Source organism: Artemia franciscana, chromosome 5 (genome assembly GCF_032884065.1).
Source record: "Artemia franciscana chromosome 5, ASM3288406v1, whole genome shotgun sequence".
In the NCBI taxonomy this organism is placed as follows: Eukaryota; Metazoa; Arthropoda; class Branchiopoda; order Anostraca; family Artemiidae; genus Artemia; species Artemia franciscana.
The window spans coordinates 10929059-10948517 of record NC_088867.1 but is presented as its reverse complement, the minus strand read 5'-3'; the positions used below and the strand labels follow the sequence as shown (position 1 = coordinate 10948517).

At 30.9% G+C, this 19459-nt stretch overlaps 1 protein-coding gene across 2 annotated transcripts in view; it reads left to right on the top strand.

Annotated features, from left to right (window-relative positions):
- LOC136026973 (exocyst complex component 8-like) overlaps positions 1 to 19459 on the top strand; it is a 90103-nt gene that overhangs the window by 51480 nt on the left and 19164 nt on the right. For both annotated transcript variants that reach the window (XM_065703844.1, XM_065703843.1), the window contains exons 9-10: positions 1058 to 1188; positions 15406 to 15516. In XM_065703844.1, the coding sequence (XP_065559916.1) occupies positions 1058 to 1188; positions 15406 to 15516 (242 nt within the window). The remainder of the gene's footprint in view (positions 1 to 1057; positions 1189 to 15405; positions 15517 to 19459) is intronic.

Below are 19459 nucleotides of genomic sequence, written 5' to 3'. Positions count from 1 at the left end.
AGCCGATTGGATAGGACGTGGGAAATGGAAGTCAACACAAACAAAAGCTCCCACCTGTGCCTTGGACCACAAATTTTCAAGTCACCTGTAGCTTTAACACAAGTATAATACTAAAATCATCTTTTGAACGGGACCTAGGAGTAATAATAGACAGTGAGTTAAAATTCACCAACCATTACGGACCCATCGTGAGCAAAGCTTCGAAAGTAGTCGGACTTGTTCGTAGAAACTTCAACCTAAACGATCCTCACCTTTTTTCAACTCTATTCAAGTCTCTTGTTCAGCCTGTCATTGAATAATGGTCATACGACAATAAGACCTTACCTCCAAAAATACATTGATACACTTGAGAAGATTCAGCGAAGAGCTACAAAACCTGTACCAAAATTAAGAGGCCTCTGCTTTTTTGAACGACTGGAAAAGTCGTCACTTCCCTCCATCTCCTATACACTCCTCCGAGGTGATCTTATCGAAACTTTCAAGCTATGTCACCAGTGCTACAATAACATTGGACTAGAGGAAATAAGCTAAAACAAAACACTTTTAATAACGAAGGTGGAAGCTCGGCTTTTTCAAACCGAGTAGTCAATAAATAGAACAACCTCCACCAAGAAGTGGTTATGGCTGACTCCACCAACTCTTTCAAGAGTAGTATTGACAAGTTTTGTGATGAAAGTAAAGTTTTTAGAGGCGAAGCCTTTTTATTACAATATATTATTATTGTTATAAAAAAACCAGCCTAAGTCAAAGGAATCGTCCCATCTAGGATGAAAAGAACCCAGCTGTAGGCAAGTCTCTTGATTTTATATGAAATTCAACTCATTATATGACGTCTGTATATTAGTAGCACTAAATTTTGAATAATCTTAAGGTTCCTATACCGGCGAGACAGATATAAAAGGTATTCCCAGTAAAAGAAATGCAATACTGTAATGTCCCCTATATCAGTAGTATTAAAAAAATGCACGTAATCTTGACAGAAAAAGAATGTCGGCCACGATTTGGGTAAATTTTAGCATGACCTGCAATGTTAGCATAATTCATATTTATATTTCAGATATTATTGTTTGGGCGAGAGATAGTCTTCTTGATTTGTGTGCCATTATGAAGAAGCAGATTTTTTCAACAGAGACCCCAATTTTAGTGGTTTCACAATGTGTTAATAGTCTACGCAGATATTTTACAGAGGTAGGAAGCTTTTAAAAAAACGAGTAGAATAGTATATTTATTTGGTAAGATCCTGAGTTTGAAGGATGACCTAAGATGTAGTCTTACTATCAGACTAATTTGACTACTTTTGACTCATTATGTTACGACTCCCTAATTAGACTACTAATCTACTCGAATTTGAATTGCCAGTCTTGTCAGAATAGTTTGACATGTCTAACTGATTATGGACTTAAAGTACAAAAGACAGTGAAAATGAGATCTGATTGTTTAACTGGATATATATATATATATATATATATATATATAAAAATATATATATAAATATATATATATATATATATACATATATATATATATATAAATAAGTTGTTTGTGTGTTATGTCTGTCTGTCTGTCTCTCCGCATATGACGTCTGAATTATTTCATCATATACCAATTCAAAAACGAATGTATTCAAGCCAAAAAAAACTAAAAAAACTAAAAAAAGGTAAATACTACAAAAAAAACTAAAAAGAAAAAAACAAAACTAATAAAAAAACTAAAAAAGCTAAAAAACTAAAAAAACTAAAAAAGAAAAAAAAATAAAAAAAGGAAAAAAACTGAAAAATAAAGGAGAAAAACAAAACTAAAAAAAAATAAAAATAAAAAAACTACAAAAAAACTAAAAAGAAAAAGAAAAACACTAAAAAAACTAAAAAAAAAGGTAAAAACAAAAAAAAACTAAAAAGAAAAAAACTGGAAAAAACAAAAATTTATTTCATCATATACCAATTAAAAACCAATATATATACAGACCGGGACACCGGGACACAAATGACGACCGGGACACAGGGAATATAAATGACGACCGGGACACAGGGACACAACTACAACGGGGACGCCGGGGGGCACAGGGGGATATATAAATGACGACGGTGACACAGGGAATGCTCGATTAGCAATCACCATCAACAAAGCTCCAGGGCAATCATTACAATCATGAGGTATAGATCTCAATACGGATTGTTTTTCCCATGGACAATTATATGTTGCATGTTCAAGAGTCGGTAAACCTGACAATCTATTTATATGCACAGACAATGGGACATCGAAGATTGTTGTATATTCGCAAGTTTTACGTAGTTAAAAACATATATATATATATATATATATATATATATATATATATATATATATATATATATATATATATATATATATATCTATATATATAAAAATAAGTTGTCTGTGGATGGATGGATGGATGGATGTGTGGATGGATGTGTCAGGTGACGTCACCTGAAAAAACTGGATCAGGTGACGTCAAAACTGAAAAAACTAAAAAAAGGCAAAAACTACAAAAAAAACTAAAAACTAATAAAAAAAATAAAAAAGCTAAAAAACTAAAAAAACTATAAAGGTAAAAACCAATAAAAAACTAAAAAGGCAAAAACTACAAAAAAAACTAAAAACTAATAAAAAAAGTAAAAAAGCTAAAAAACTAAAAAAACTAAAAAAACTAAAAAAAGGTAAAAAACTAAAAAAAATAAAAAATAAAAAAAAACTAAAAAAAAGGAAAAAACTGAAAAATAAGCTAAAATAAAGGTAAAAACCAATAAAAAACTAAAAAAAAAAAGGAAAAAACTAATAAATGACGACACTCAAAGAGAAAAAAAAGGCAAAAACTACAAAAAAAACTAAAAACTAATAAAAAAAATAAAAAAGCTAAAAAACTAAAAAAACTAAAAAAAGGCAAAAACTACAAAAAAAACTAAAAACTAATAAAAAGCTAAAAAACTAAAAAAACTAAAAAAAAGGCAAAAACTACAAAAAAACTAAAAACTAATAAAAAAATAAAAAAGCTAAAAAACTAAAAAAACTAAAAAAACTAAAAAAACTAAAAAAAGGTAAAAAACTAAAAAAACTAAAAACTAAAAAAAAACTAAAAAAGGTAAAAACTAAAAGAACTAAAAAAGAAAAAAATAAATGACGACACTCAAAGAGAAAGCGACCAGGACAAAAGGAATGTTCGATTAGCAATCAACAAAGCACCGGGACACAGGGAGTATAAATGACGACCAGGACAAAACTAAAAAATCTAAAAATCTAAATAAACTAAAAAAGAAAAAAAAAGGAAAAAAATAAAGGAGAAAAACAAAACTAAAAAACGAATGTATATACAGACCGGTACACCGGGATACAAATGACGACCGGGACACAGGGAATATAAATGACGACCGGGACACAGGGACACAACTACAACGGGGACACCGGGGGAAACAGGGGGATATAAATGACGACCGGGACAAAAAAACTAAAAAGAAAAAAAAACTAAAAACTAATAAAAAAACTAAAAAATCTAAAAATCTAAATAAGCTAAAAAAGAAAAAAAAAGGAAAAAATAAAGGAGAAAAACAAAACTAAAAAACGAATGTATATACAGACCGGGACACCGGGATACAAATGACGACCGGGACCCGGGACACAGGGAATATAAATGACGACCGGGACACAGGGACACAACTACAACGGGGACACCGGGGGAAACAGGGGGATGTAAATGACGACCGGGACACCGGGACAGGGAATGGTCGATTAGCAATCACCATCAACAAAGCTCAAGGGCAATCATTAGAATCATGGACCATTATATGTTGCATGTTCAAGAGTCGGTAAACCTGACAATCTATTTATATGCAAAGACAATGGGACAGCAAAGAATGTTGTATATTCGCAAGTTTTACGTAGTTAAAACCATATATATATATCTATCTATATTCACAGGTGGGACATAGGGACACAACTACAATGGCGCGTAACTATTATGGCGCGTAACGACTTACGCGCGCGGGGGGGCTTGGGGGGGGCGCGAAGCGCCCCCACCAACTAGGTGTTGGGGTGGCGCGAAGCGCCACCCCAACAGCTAGTATATATATATATCTATATATATAAAAATAAGTTGTCTGTGTGTGGATCTGTGGATGGATCAGGTGACGTCATGTTTGTTCGCATATGACGTCTGAATTATTTCACACTAATACAAAAGAAGAAAAAAACTAAAAAAGGTAAAAACTACAAAAAAAACTAAAAAGAAAAAAAAACTAAAAAAGCTAAAAAACTAAAAAAACTAAAAAAAGGTAAAAATCTAATAACTAAAAAAAAACTGAAAAAAATAAAAAAAGGCAAAAACTACAAAAAAAATAAAAACTAATAAAAAAACTAAAAAAGCTAAAAAACTAAAAAAACTAAAAAAAACTAAAAAAAGGTAAAAAACTAAAAAAAAACTAAAAACTAAAAAAGAAAAAAACTAAAAAAAAGGAAAAAACTGAAAAATAAAAGAGAAAAAGAAAACTAAAAAAATATGAATAAATATATATAAAAATAAGTTGTTTGTGGGTTATGTCTGTCTGTCTGTCTGTCGAGTGACGTCGTGTTTGTCCGCATATGACGTCTGAATTATTTCACACTAATACAAAAGAAGAAAAAAAACTAAAAAAGGTAAAAACTACAAAAAAACTAAAAAGAAAAAAAACTAAAAAAGCTAAAAAACTAAAAAAAACTAAAAAAAGGTAAAAAACTAAAAACTAAAAAAAACTGAAAAAACTAAAAAAAGGCAAAAACTAAAAAAAAACTAAAAGCTAATAAAAAAACTAAAAAAGCTAAAAAACTAAAAAAACTAAAAAAACTAAAAAAAGGTAAAAAACAAAAAAAAAACTAAAAACTAAAAAAGAAAAAACTAAAAAAAAGGAAAAAACTGAAAAATAAGAGAAAAAGAAAACTAAAAAAATATTAATAGATATAAAAAATATAAATATAAATATAATATAAATTAGCAATCAACAAAGCACCGAGACACAAATGACGACCGGGACACAGGGAGTATAAATGACGACCAGGACATAAGTAAAAAAAAAAAACTAAAAAAACTAAAAAAATGTTAAAAACTACAAAAAAACTAAAAACTAATAAAAAAACTAAAAAATCTAAAAATCTAAATAAACTAAAAAAGAAAAAAAAGAAAAAAGGAAAAAAATAAAGGAGAAAAACAAAACTAAAAAACGAATGTATATACAGACCGGGACACCGGGATACAAATGACGACCGGGACACAGGGAATATAAATGACGACCGGGACACAGGGACACTACTACAATGGGGACGCCGGGGGGCACAGGGGGATATAAATGACGACCGGGACACCGGGACACAAGGAATATAAATGACGCCCGGGACACTCAAAGAGAAATCACAGACTGGAACACCTGGACACAAATGACGACCGGGACACAGGGAATATAAATGACGACCGGGACACAGGGACATAACTACAAAGGGGACGCCGGGGTGCACAGGGGGATATATAAATGACGATGGCGACTCAGGGAATGGTCGATTAGCAATCACCATCAACAAAGCTCAAGGGCAATCATTAGAATCATGAGGTATAGGTCTGAATACGGATTGTTTTCCCATGGACCATTATATGTTGCATGTTCAAGAGTCGGTAAACCTGACAATCTATTTATATGCACAGACAATGGGACAGCAAAGAATGTTGTATATTCGCAAGTTTTACGTAGTTAAAAACATATATATATATATATATATATATATATATATATATATATATATATATATATATATATATATATATATATATATATATATATATATATATATATATATATATATATATATATATATATATATATATATATATATATATATATATATATATATATATATATATATATATATATATATATATATATATATATATATATATATATATATATATATATATATATATATATATATATATATATATATATATATATATATATATATATATATATATATATATATATATATATATATATCTATATTCACAGGTGGGACATAGGGACACAACTACAATGGCGCGTAACTAATATGGCGCGTAACGACTTACGCGCGCGAGGGGGCTTGGGGGGGCGCGAAGCGCCCCCACCAACCAGGTGTTGGGGTGGCGCGAAGCGCCACCCCAACAGCTAGTATATATATATATATATATATATATATATATATATATATATATATATATATATATATATATATATATATATATAATATATATATATAATATATATATATATATATATATATATATATATATATATATATATATATATATATATATATATATATATATATATATATATATATATATATATATATATATATATATATATATATATATATATATATATATATATATATATATATATATATATATATATATATATATATATATATTCACAGGTGGGACACAGGGACACAACTACAATGGCGCGTAACGACTTACGCGCGCGGGGGGGCTTTGGGGGGGGGCGCGAAGCGCCCCCACTAACTAGGTGTTGGGGTGGCGGGAAGCGCCACCCTAAAAGCTAGTATATATATATATATATATATATATATATATATATATATATATATATATATATATATATATATATCATGAAAAGAGAAATCACCAATGCTACAGCACAAACACAAAAAAAAAAAAAAAAGAGACAGAAGGAGAAAAGGAAGACTGTTTTCCTAAATTAGTGATTAATATAGACCAGCACTTGAATGAGGCCTTAACCCTACTCATCCATACAATCACATAGGTCAAACAGCATAGCCACACACAATCAACCATAAAGAATAATCCATGGACAGGCAGTCATGTCGTCAATAAGTATAAGTCGTCATTTACCGAACAATAGAAAAAATAATATAGACAAATAATTCAGAGGCAACACCCAACATAAGGGCTCATCAGGAGAATACACTGGCCTATATAGGGTTTCGCCACTCTAAATTCTCTACCCAGCACAGTGTTGTGGCTACCACAGAATACCCATGGCATCCCCGCGTCAGGTATCACCCCCAAAATACATGCCTATGAAAAAAAAACAGCAAATGTAAAACAACCAAGTAAAACCAAAACAAGCTTATCCTGTTAATATATCCCTCCCTTTAGCAACAATAGGTAAACTAAATATTATAAATTTTACCAAATCACAAATATTAACACATTGCAAAAAACCTGAATGAACTAAACAATTATAGAATTCCTCTTTACCATGTGGCTAATTTTTTTAAAAAATCCGCTCAATTAGAAACACAATTCAAAATAAATGGCGCTGTGACAACATTTCTCGAACCTCCGAAATTAGTTAAAAATTTCTTTAAGTATTTCTAGATAATTCTTTTGATATTTATTTAAAAGTTCGTTATAATGAAAACTAAATTTTTTAAATTGCCAAGTTAATTTATTTGCAGAAAAACCTCTTGATATCAATTTTTGGCTTAAGATTTTACATCTATTTTTAAAATCAATATAATTACTACAAATCCTTGCATAACGAAGTAACTGTGAGAAAAACGCTGAATATGTGATATTTGAGTGTATATTACTTTCAGGGAATGGGAAACTAATCACTTCAAAATCAAAATCATCCGTTTTATTATACATTTTAAAACTTAATTTATTATTATCACAAATATTAATATTTAAATCTAAGAAATGATCTTCATGACCAGCGCCATGACTAGGCTCAAGAATAAGCTCTGATGGATATATATTTTTAGAAATATCAATGAAATCCTTACAATTTAAGACCAAAATATCATCTAAATATCTTTTATTATTTGACAAAGCATGTTTTAAATTAATTGGATTATTCTTATCCATCATATATTTATATTCTAGTTGACTTAAAAACAAGTCAGCTATAAATGGGCTGGCATTCCCCCCCATAGGAATTCCCATTATTTGCTTGTACAAATCACCCCCAAATCTTATATAAGTATTGTATAAATATATATATATCTATATATATAAAAATAAGTTGTCTGTCTGTGGATGTGTGGATGGATCAGGTGACGTCACCTGAAAAAACTGGATCAGGTGACGTCAAAACTGAAAAAACTAAAAAAAGGCAAAAACTACAAAAAAAAACTAAAAACTAATAAAAAAAATAAAAAAGCTAAAAAACTAAAAAAACTAAAAAAAGGCAAAAACTACAAAAAAAACTAAAAAAAAAACTGAAAAAACTAAAAAAAGGCAAAAACTACAAAAAAAACTAAAAACTAATAAAAAAAGTAAAAAAGCTAAAAAACTAAAAAAACTAAAAAACTAAAAAAAGGTAAAAAACTAAAAAAAATAAAAAATAAAAAAAAACTAAAAAAAAGGAAAAAACTGAAAAATAAGCTAAAATAAAGGTAAAAACCAATAAAAAACTAAAAAGAAAAAAAGGAAAAAACTAATAAATGACGACACTCAAAGAGAAAGCGACCAGGACAAAAGGAATGTTCGATTAGCAATCAACAAAGCACCGGGACACAGGGAGTATAAATGACGACCAGGACATAAGTAAAAAAAAAAAAATTAACAAAACTAAAAAGAAGGTAAAAACTACAAAAAAACTAAAAAGAAAAAAAAACTAAAAACTAATAAAAAAACTAAAAAATCTAAAAATCTAAATAAACTAAAAAAGAAAAAAAAAGGAAAAAAATAAAGGAGAAAAACAAAACTAAAAAACGAATGTATATACAGACCGGTACACCGGGATACAAATGACGACCGGGACACAGGGAATATAAATGACGACCGGGACACAGGGACACAACTACAACGGGGATCTATTTATATGCAAAGACAATGGGACAGCAAAGAATGTTGTATATTCGCAAGTTTTACGTAGTTAAAACCATATATATATATCTATCTATATTCACAGGTGGGACATAGGGACACAACTACAATGGCGCGTAACTATTATGGCGCGTAACGACTTACGCGCGCGGGGGGGCTTGGGGGGGGCGCGAAGCGCCCCCACCAACTAGGTGTTGGGGTGGCGCGAAGCGCCACCCCAACAGCTAGTATATATATATATATATATATATATATATATATATATAAGGAAAAGTTGAAAATTAATTTTTTAATGAAAATGAACTACATATGTAGCTATCCAGTTTTTAGTGGTAAAAAAAGAAAAAAAAAAGTAACAAATCAGCAAAAATCAGGTAAAGCAACTTGATACCAACCAGCTTTAGAAGGTGTATCTTTTTCTGTAGGAATAAACAGATTGTTAATGTTAATTCTTATGGACGGAACGCGTTGTCAGACTATAAATAATCAGTTTCTCTAATTTTTTTTTTCAGAAACGTGGTTTTTAGACATGAAAACTAAATAAAAAAAAACTAGTTTTTTTTTTAACTGAAAGTAAGGAGCCACATTAAGACTTAAAACGAACAGAAATTACTTCGTATGTGAAAAGGCCTGCTTCCTCATCAACGCCCCGCTCTTTACGCTAAAGTTTTTTACTGTTTTAAAAAGTAGAGTTAAGAGAAAGAGTCATACTTTAGCGTAAAGAGCGTGGCGTTGATGAGGAAGCAGGCCCTTCCACATACGAAGTAATTTCTGTTCGTTTTAAGTTTTAATGTGAAGCCTTACTTTCAGTTAAAAAAAACTATTTTTTTTTATTTAATTTCTGAACGTTTTTGAATTAATGCATGTTTTGATTTTGGCTTTCCGCACGTAAATTATTAAAACGAAATTTCCATATTAATTCTTTTTGGGTAAATGGCTTTCTCTTAGTTTTGATCAGACGATTTTGAGAAAAAAGGAGTGGGAGAGGAGGCCTAATTGCCCTCCAATTTTTTGGTTACTTGAAAAGATAGCTAGAACTTTTAATTTTTAACGAACGTTTTTATTATTGAAAAATATACGTAACTTAAGAATTAACTTACGTAACGAACTTTTATATTCTTATATTTTTATTATGTATATGAGGGGGTTTGTCCCCTCGTTAATACCTCACTCTTTGTACTAAAGCTTAAATTTTGTCCCAACTCTTTAAGAATGACCCCTGAATCAGGAAGGCCGTAAAATAAATAGTTGAAATTAGTAAAAATACTTTAGCGTAAATATTTATTTTTTCATTTTTTTTAATAATAATGCTAGAAAATCCTGCGCCCCCTTCATTGAATCTCTCTTCTCCCATGACATATTCCTCCAAAGAAAGATCCTCCCACATAGCCACATAAGTTCCACATTTTTGTAGATAGGAGCTTTAAACTTTTACAGCAGGGTTCTCTGATACGCTGAATGCGATGGTCTGATTTCCGTTAAGGTTCTATGACTTTTAGTGGGTGTTTCCCCCTATTTTCCAAAATAAGGCAAATTTTCTTAGGCTCGTAACTTTTGATGACAAGAACTAAATTCGATGAAACTTATATGTTTAAAATCAGCATAAAAATCCGATTCTTTTGATGTAGCTATTAGTATCAAAATTCCGTTTTTTAGAGTTTCGTTTACTATTGAGCCGGGTCGCTCCTTACTACAGTTCGTTACAACGAACTATTTGATAGACCTAGGGGGTTCAAGTGGGCAAAAAATTTCATTTTGACGTCTACTTTAATTAGAAGAGACCTTTTGGTAGGGCTACGGGTACGTAGGTAGAAAAGCTAGATTAAATTTAGGTAGACTAGAAATCTACTTAACGTATATTTCTTGATAAACATGTGCCAATGGGATTGAGCTAGAAAGTATGTAAAAATGGGCACTTACCGAGCATTCTCCAGAATATTTTACGATTTTTTATGTCATTCACTGTTTTTTCGTACAATTTTTCTGTTTTCGCTTTTGTTTAGCTGGTCATATAACATTTTTTTTATATTTCCAATGGTCGTATATCTTTCTTTTATTTGGTCATATAACTTGTCATGTAAATTGTAAGGAATTGTAATTTAGTGATATATTCTCTTTACCTCTTTCCTGTAGCAAATGCTTACTGCAAAGAAGACACTTATTAAACCCTAATGGTAAAAAGGAAAAGAAGCATTTTCTATTCTCTATATGACAAGATAAAGTATATTTAAAGACAAAAAAAAAAAAAAAAAAAAAAAAAAAAAAAAAAAAAAAAAAAAAAAAAAAAAAAAAAAAAATTAGACCTACACAAAATAGCACAAAAATGTAAAGACATCGATCTCTATTCTTAAAAATTCCTATCACATAGAAAACACGTAAGCGAACCTCATAAATGGAACACTTTAGTTAATCAGTAAACTAACATTTCCGTTTAATAAATGTATTTTCTAGATACCTCGCTATTCTGCAGATAAATTTTGGATGCGCACTTTTTAATACATGTGGATGTGGGAACTATTTTCCCAAACATAGCTGTAATGAATTTAATTTATTTATGACCCGTTGTAAATTAGCCGGTGTTGTTTTGTTTCTGTTACTGAGAAGGTACGCCAAAAAGGGGCAAGGTAGAGAAAATTGGGAAGCGCGCATGCATTATACAGTGTAGTTTTTCCCTTACCGTAGAAAGCTCCTGGCACAAGTCTAAGCAATGCACCAGATCGTCCTCTTCGTCTTTTCAAAGCGGACGGGTGTATCCGTCTTCTTTACAACCTTTTGTTTTGTAAACCATTTAAATTTTGCTCTAATTGGATGGCAATTAGCCCTGAACTGCATCCAGTAACTGCGATATCTAGGTGATTGATAGTCTCTGGCTCTCTCTATTGATTATGTAATAGCCAGGCGTCTCACTGAAAACAAATGGTCTATTTCCAACAATTCACATACATAATACAACAAAGAAATAAACATAAGCGCTAAAAGAATGCCGAATAACTTTTGCACAGTGGCTCAATTAACTAATTAAATTACATTCTCAAGACGCACTCAAATAAAAAACAAAACAAAAAAAACTATCGTTTACATAATGGTCACAAAGAACATCATTACCTGATTGCACTGTGATTCACCTTGAATCAAACTACACCAGACAAGACTGAAAAGAACAGAACAGTTTAAGTTTGAAGTATCAAGGACATCAATTTAAAAGCATTTTATCCACAAGATCCATTCTAGGTATGCTCATACCTGAAAACTGATTTTCATAAATTCTTCTTCTGGTTGCTTCAAAATTATAAAATCTTTGAGGCAGTACAGCATTTTTGTTACTGTTTCAGCGTTGAACCGTGAAAATAAACGAGCCAAAGGGATTAGTTGAAAGTGACAGCACTTTCTGTCCGTAAAAAATAAAAATTAATGGTCTATTTGTTCTCAAAACTAACTACACCCTTAGAGGAAAGTTACACCTTCTCAAGGTGTTTCCTGTCATATGGTTTTGGCTTAATTTTTGCTAATTTTTCGTCCATATTTCTTTAATTCCAATTCGGCGTCCGCTAGTATCAAAAACAGCCAAACTGCACATGGAATGTTTTATTCATAAAAAAAATGAATTATATATTGTTCCTAATTTATATATATATATATATATATATATATATATATATATATATATATATATATATATATATATATATATATATATATATATTTATTTATTTATTTGTGTTAGCTTACTCTTAACCAATTGATAAAACTAGATTTTGTTTCCACTGTTCTTTGCATTTCAACTATTATGGGGCGAACCCTTTCAATATTTCAATAATGTGTAAATGGTAAAAGGAGAACTGGGGGGGGGGGGGTTGCGGGACATGACGGTTATCGAAAAATCAAAAAGTAAGCAAGTGAATAGATTAACTGCAGTAATTATATTACCTGTCTCGACAGGTAATATGATTGTCTCCTTGATTTTTATATACATAATATGATCGATTAGAACTATCAATAGATATGCTATTGTAAGTGCTGACAACTGTTAGATTTGAAATCTTTCGTTTTCTGTCTGGGAGCAATTTACTATGGAAAATTTAATGTGTAGTAAATTACACCTGAATTCTCACGTATGTTTTTCCAAAATGTATATCATAATATCGTATATTATTAGCATCTTATTATAAAATACTTAAAAATTAATATATATTATTATGTTGTGTTATTATACTTAATTTCTGTTGTTAACTTAAAGTTAATGAATATATATTGAATTTGAAATTTTAATTTGTTTAAAAAAGAAAATATTAATTGTTTATTGAGCTCTGATGATGGAGCATAAGCATATTGTTTATTCTTATTTTTTGTTTGCCCTTGCCAGGGTCTCCTTCCCTGTCCTGCTTTCTCGCCATTTCTTTTGTTATCCAATCTTCTCTTTTCTTCTTTGTTCGTATTGAACAGCTTAATTATTGTGGTCGTTACACAGCAACCCCGAACTCAGCTCTCGCGTATTATTCTATTACGATGTTGTATTGTCTGGAGTATATAAATTAATCCTTTCATACAGAGAAGAGATTTTTTATTTAAATGCAGAATAACGAATCTGGATAAGTCTTCCAGAATAACGAGTCTGGAAATCTCCTAGCCATCTGGAAGTTCAGAAATATGTAACATTATCTAATTACATTGTTATTGCTTAGTATCAGTTGACATTAAATAATAATGTTTAATTTGATGTTTAGATTAACGTTTAACGTTAAATGTGAATATAAACGTAATGTATAACGTCGAAGACTAACGTTAAATATGAAGTTTAGAAATATGTAACTTGTCTAATTGTATAGTAATTGCTTAGTACCGGTTGACGTTAAATAAACATGAAATATGATATTAAATGGTGTAACATTTTACGCTATAGGAACCCAAATAGGTTCAATCATATCTGAATTCTAATAAGTAAGTAAGTATGACGGAACTAGACTCTTAAGGTCCAAACTGGCGGTGCTGATCTCCGTTTCATGGCGCTCCAGCCAAAAAGTTCAATGGGGAATTGGGGGCCAGCCATCCTTTGCTTTTACAAACCCCTCCTACTTACCTTTTACAAATATCTCGGGTAACCAGTTAGAGCTGGGTCAACGCTGGCTGAGCTTGAAGGCACATCATTGACCCCCGTCCCAAACCAAATAACTGGCTGCGCAAAGGATCGAACCTGTACCCCTTTTACAAAGAATTCTCAAACCAGCGCGCCAACCACTTAACCAGGAACAGCTTGATTCTAATGAAATTCTGAATGAAAAAAAAAAAAAAACACTTCCAAGTATAGGATGAAGCAAGGAGATTCAAGGAGAAAAGAACAAAGTTTAAAATATATAGCAAATATCTGATCAATTAAGCATTTTTTGTGAGTATTTTCAGCCTTTTTTGAAAATATTAACGACCCTAAATTCGAGTCCGGGTTACTTCCAGGGCAGTTTTGAACAATTTTGTGGTTTAAATATCAAACATCATTACATATCAATGTCAAAAATATCAATATCATAAACATCATATAACAGAAAAAAATACATTTTTTAAATGGTTGTCTAATGCTACGTTTAACGTCAATTATAAATATCCAAAGAGAATTTGTTTAGTGGTGTTAGTTTTTTCAAATAATAATTTTTTGAGTATGTTGTCTGGGAAAATTTTCGATGATTTTTTAACCCTTGATTACTTTTTGAGTGCAACCCGTTATTATGAATCCAATAAAGCAATAAATATCTAGAATATCAGTAACTACCTGCAGCACCATAGGAGTTTATTTTGCAACAAAATTGACCTACCTTCTGATTCTTATTTTATACCCATATTTTTTTGGGGTTTTATGTATACCCAAAGTTTGGTGGAATCACATAGTCGATCTCTGTCTTTTGTTCATTACAAAACGAGAAAATAAAAGAAGAAGAAATAAAACATATAAAAATCCCATATAAACATAACATATAAAAATGTAAAAACATTGTAATTTTGGATTATAAATCTCATGTAGTAGAGCATTATAAAGTCATATTCAAATCCTAAAATGAAAAGTAGATCGAAATTGATTTAGCACATGTTAAATGAAGAAGTGCTGAAGAAGTTGGTGAAGCATATGTCTTCAAAGAGAAGGCATACGCAAAAGATGATAACTATTACTTAAATCGAAGTCACATGAAAACATGATTTGTTAATCAAAATGAAGGCGAATTTACACAAGAAATTCTTCGGTGGTTTTGAAAGTTCTGATCTCAATCTGATGAATTCAGCAGATTCTACACCAGAAGATTCATCGCAGCAGAAATAAAACAAAACTTCACTAGTATTATGAAGACTTCAGAGAGACAAAACAAGGCTTCAATGCATTTTTAATAAAAGGAGGAGGGGGTTCAAAATAAGAGAAAAGCGATGTATATGTTCTGATTTAGAGAAGTGTCTATGTATGGGTTTTTTTGCAAGACGCCTAGTATACTCCAAGACTGAGTATTCATTACATAGCTGCATCATTTTATTTTTCTAAATATTTTTTTTTTTATTTTTTTTTATATATTTATATTTTATTAAATATCTTTTAGCTTGCTGAAGCGGTTGGATTTGACTTGACATTTGATTTTGAAAATCAAATACGATCACCCTTGGATCAATGTATTAGAGCTACAAGAGCTAAATTCCTTGATGCAACTATGGTAAGCTCGTATTTCTATATGTTTTCATATAATTCTCTTATTTTCTTATCGGGGGATACATAGGAGAGGTGAATAACACTTCAACTTGCTTTGACAAACTGGAAGTGCTTAATGTAGGCGTAATAGTTAATAGGTAACGCGGTTACCTATTAAGAATTTTGCTGATCAATGTTGAAATTCTTTAAGTCCAGAGGTTTTTCATGTAGTAATAATGATAATAATATTAATAATATTAATAATAATTAATAATAATAATAATATTTTTCGATTAGTGATAATAAATATCTCCATAATAATAAAAGTTTGTCATGCTGATGATTTTGTTGTCACGTATTCAAGCGGAACTAGAGCCTGTTTCCCTGTGAGATTTTCAAAGCTTCATTTATGGAACTCTATCACAGAGAGTATTTGGGTGGCTAAGCACCTTGAAATGTTTAAAAGTAAATTGCAAAAATGTCTATTGGGAAAAGATTCACAGTTCTTGTTTATTCGTTGTCATTATTTTTTTTTTTACACTAATGTTATTATTGAAATATGGTTGATGAGAGGTTGGTAATAGGGGTATTTTTGGTTATGTAATTTATTTAATTTAGGCAATATTTTAGTTATGGGATTTCTTTTCTTCTTTTGTTAATTATTTGTTATAAAATGTAAGTAACCGCTCGATTTGCCTTTTCTTAAATAGTGGCTATTAGTAGTTTAGTCTTTGTTTTTGTTAGTAATAAATTATACTTGAACTTGAACTGTAATTGTGTAGGCTGGGCCTAGATCTTCCTCTTAGATTTCGTCAATTAATTGTCCCAATGGAACCTTTCCAAGGTGGGACTATTTTCTCTCTTGTGTCTTAAGGTATTATGAAGTTTTGAAACGTGTGTAGAATCCTCTGGTTCATTCTTTCTCTTTCACCCAGACTAGGATTCATTTACTTCGTAGTCTAAAGCAAAGTCCTTGCGCTAATTAACCTTTAATTTATTGGCTCCAGTGTTTTACTTGGACTGCTTAATTTTCTTTTTAAATGTTCAGATATATTGTTCTTTGCGAAACGACTCACGAAACAAATTTGCGACTTTGCGAAACGAAACGACTAAATTGAAACGATTAAAACAAAAGTATTAAAAAGAACTTATAAACGCTTCATCTCCAAATGGACTAAACTGTAAAAAGGGAAAATCCTGCTGTACAGAAAATTGATATCTTTGACTAAACATAAAAGTGGTTTTGGTGTCACCAAGCCAATTTTTTTGGTGTCACCTGGACCTATCTTAGATCTATTAGAATCTGAAAGTTGTGACTCGCGTTTTCGAAATAAAATAATTACTAGAATTTTTTTTTCAATATTCCTTTATCCTCTATAACTTAGTGTCAACTATATTTTGTATCTACTGTCAATTTGATATTTTTAGTGCATTTGAGGATAAGAGCGAAATCTGATGTTTTTTTTTTCAACTTTTAAGTACCAAAGACATTTCCGTCAGTGTTGCCATATTGAACTTTGTAAACAAAATAAGCAAAATCAAATAGCTAAAATTGAAAGCGCTCTTCGTCCGTAAAAATTCAAACATCGACACTCTGTTGAACCCCAAAGACAACTACACCTTCAAAGGAAAGGTGAACCTTCTTAAACTCTTCGATGCCATGTGTTTTAGCTTATCTTATACTGATTTTTTTTTTTACCAACGTTTCTTTTATGATAAATTCGGCGGAAATGCATATGGACTGCAAAACTTCATATGGAGGGGCTTTTCATTTAAAATTGACTTCTCTATTCTTGCGTTTTTCAAAAGATAGATTTGGCTGTGTAAGTTTTCCTGTAACCAATTGAAAAATCATATTTCGCTTTCACTGTCCTTCGTAATTTAAAGCTGGCTCACAAAATATAGACATATGCATTCATGTGAATACAAATCTTCAGAAGAAAAAAGTGGCTGTTCTTTCCTTTAAAGATCAGCGACTTCAGTAATTTTAGAGTTTTTTTACACTTTCATTTGACTCATATCCTCTACATAAGCTGGTTCAGATCTTTCCAGGAGGAGAGAGAATGTCTTTATGCTCCTCCAAGTTTTAAAAAGTGGATATGAAGAATAATGCTAATGTTAGAATTCTAAAAGAATTTAAAAGAAATTTGCTAGGCTGTGAATTATTGATGGTTTATCTTTAGGCAGCTCTGATTTATTATTCTTTTTGTATCTGTAAGATTGATATATTTACGAAAAAGAAAAACAATCATGGTGTTTTTATGTGTTTTTGTAAATTATTTTTATTATTTTTTTCCATTTCACTTGTATTCATTGGTTGATTGAAACTGCATTAGTTCATGAGAGCCTAGTGGCTACTAGTATTTTTTTTTATTTTTTTCCAGATTTGAAATCAATTGTTAGTTTGCCAAGGGAGTTCCCAGGCCGGTCGGGTCAAAGTGATAAATTTTGTCGAAGTGAAAAAAGACTTGAAAAACTAATTAGATTAAAGCCAAGACAGATTGTCTCTGTGAGAGAGACAACGCTGGCATAACTTTTTCACCGTTGTATATAAATGATTAATTTTACTTCTTTATGATAGTCTATCATTCTAGCATCACCGTTGAATTATTATATTCAATCAATTTTTTATCTAGTCACTATCGATATGGAGTTGAAGAATTTTATCCCCTGTTTTTCTTGATGATCCTTTAAAGATTCTATTTTTGCAAGAACAATAGAAAAAATGTTGTTTCTTTGTGATTTGAAAATATGTCAACATGTTTCCCTGACAAACCATTATTTATACTAAATTAAGGCATTAATTTTGCACTGTGTTAGAAAATCAAATAACGACATTCCTCGATTTTTAATAATCAGTCCAAAGACGAAAAAATTTCAAAAATTTCGCCAGGATGACGTTACTTTTAAGAAGCAATGAAGCGAGAACGATCACTCATTTTATTTATGATGGTAAGGGTGATAGTGAATCTCGAAAAGCCCTTTATCTGGTACTTTTTGGCACATTGATGCACCCTTTTGAACTTTGGAACTTTACTTTTGAAATTTAATGCACAACAGTGAAGCTCTCCTAGTAGGGCTCCCAACACTTCCGTGACTTACTAGGACACATCGTAAAACACCTACCAGAGGATACTGCAGGCAGGGTCCTAAATGAGCCTGACTTATGGCCCTTTCACACTACATCGTAGAATATTTCCTGGTAGCATACTCTCTTTTAAGAATTTTTTACGCTATATGATCATATAGAGCCAAATTAGGTTGGTTTTGCTCGAAATCTAGGTATTGCTAAATAAAGTCGAGCCCTGCTTAGAATTATAAGTTGTATAAGCCCAGAAGCAGCAAAATAGAATTTCGGGATAAGCAATTAATCAATTCTGTAAAAGACAATTCTCCTAAAAAGCCTTTTACGTTTGAAAAGAACTTGAATCTGCATCTTTATTCCGCATTTTAATTTGAAATAATTTGATTGTGATGATTGTAGATTATGTTAGGCTATGAATATGATCATTGTTGGAATTTTTTGTTAGCCTAGTGGGAAAGGACTCGTTTAAGTTTGAAAGGTTACACTTAACATAGTGTAACTTGACTGCTTGGTGGGAAAATTACATATTTAGTTTGAAAACCATTTTAATGGAACCATTGCACTACCTCAAAAAGTTTGGTCATAACCCTGGGAAGTTCGTTTTTGACAGAAGTTTATTCTTTCATGAAAACTATTGTGCGGTTAAAAAGTTTTAGCTTTTGCTATTGACAAGCGCGGGGGGGGGGGATTAGTGGTCTTGTCTGTACTACATCCAACATCTTCAGGTTATCTTAATCGGAGCTCCTAAGAGAACAATTTCTGCTAAATTTTTTTTTTTCTCTTATAGAATTGAAACTAAAAAGAAAAAAATTCTGGCTTTCTACTAATTTGATGTGTCTTTTTCTTAGTCGCTTTCTGCCTTAATTGCTAAATGTCTTTTAAT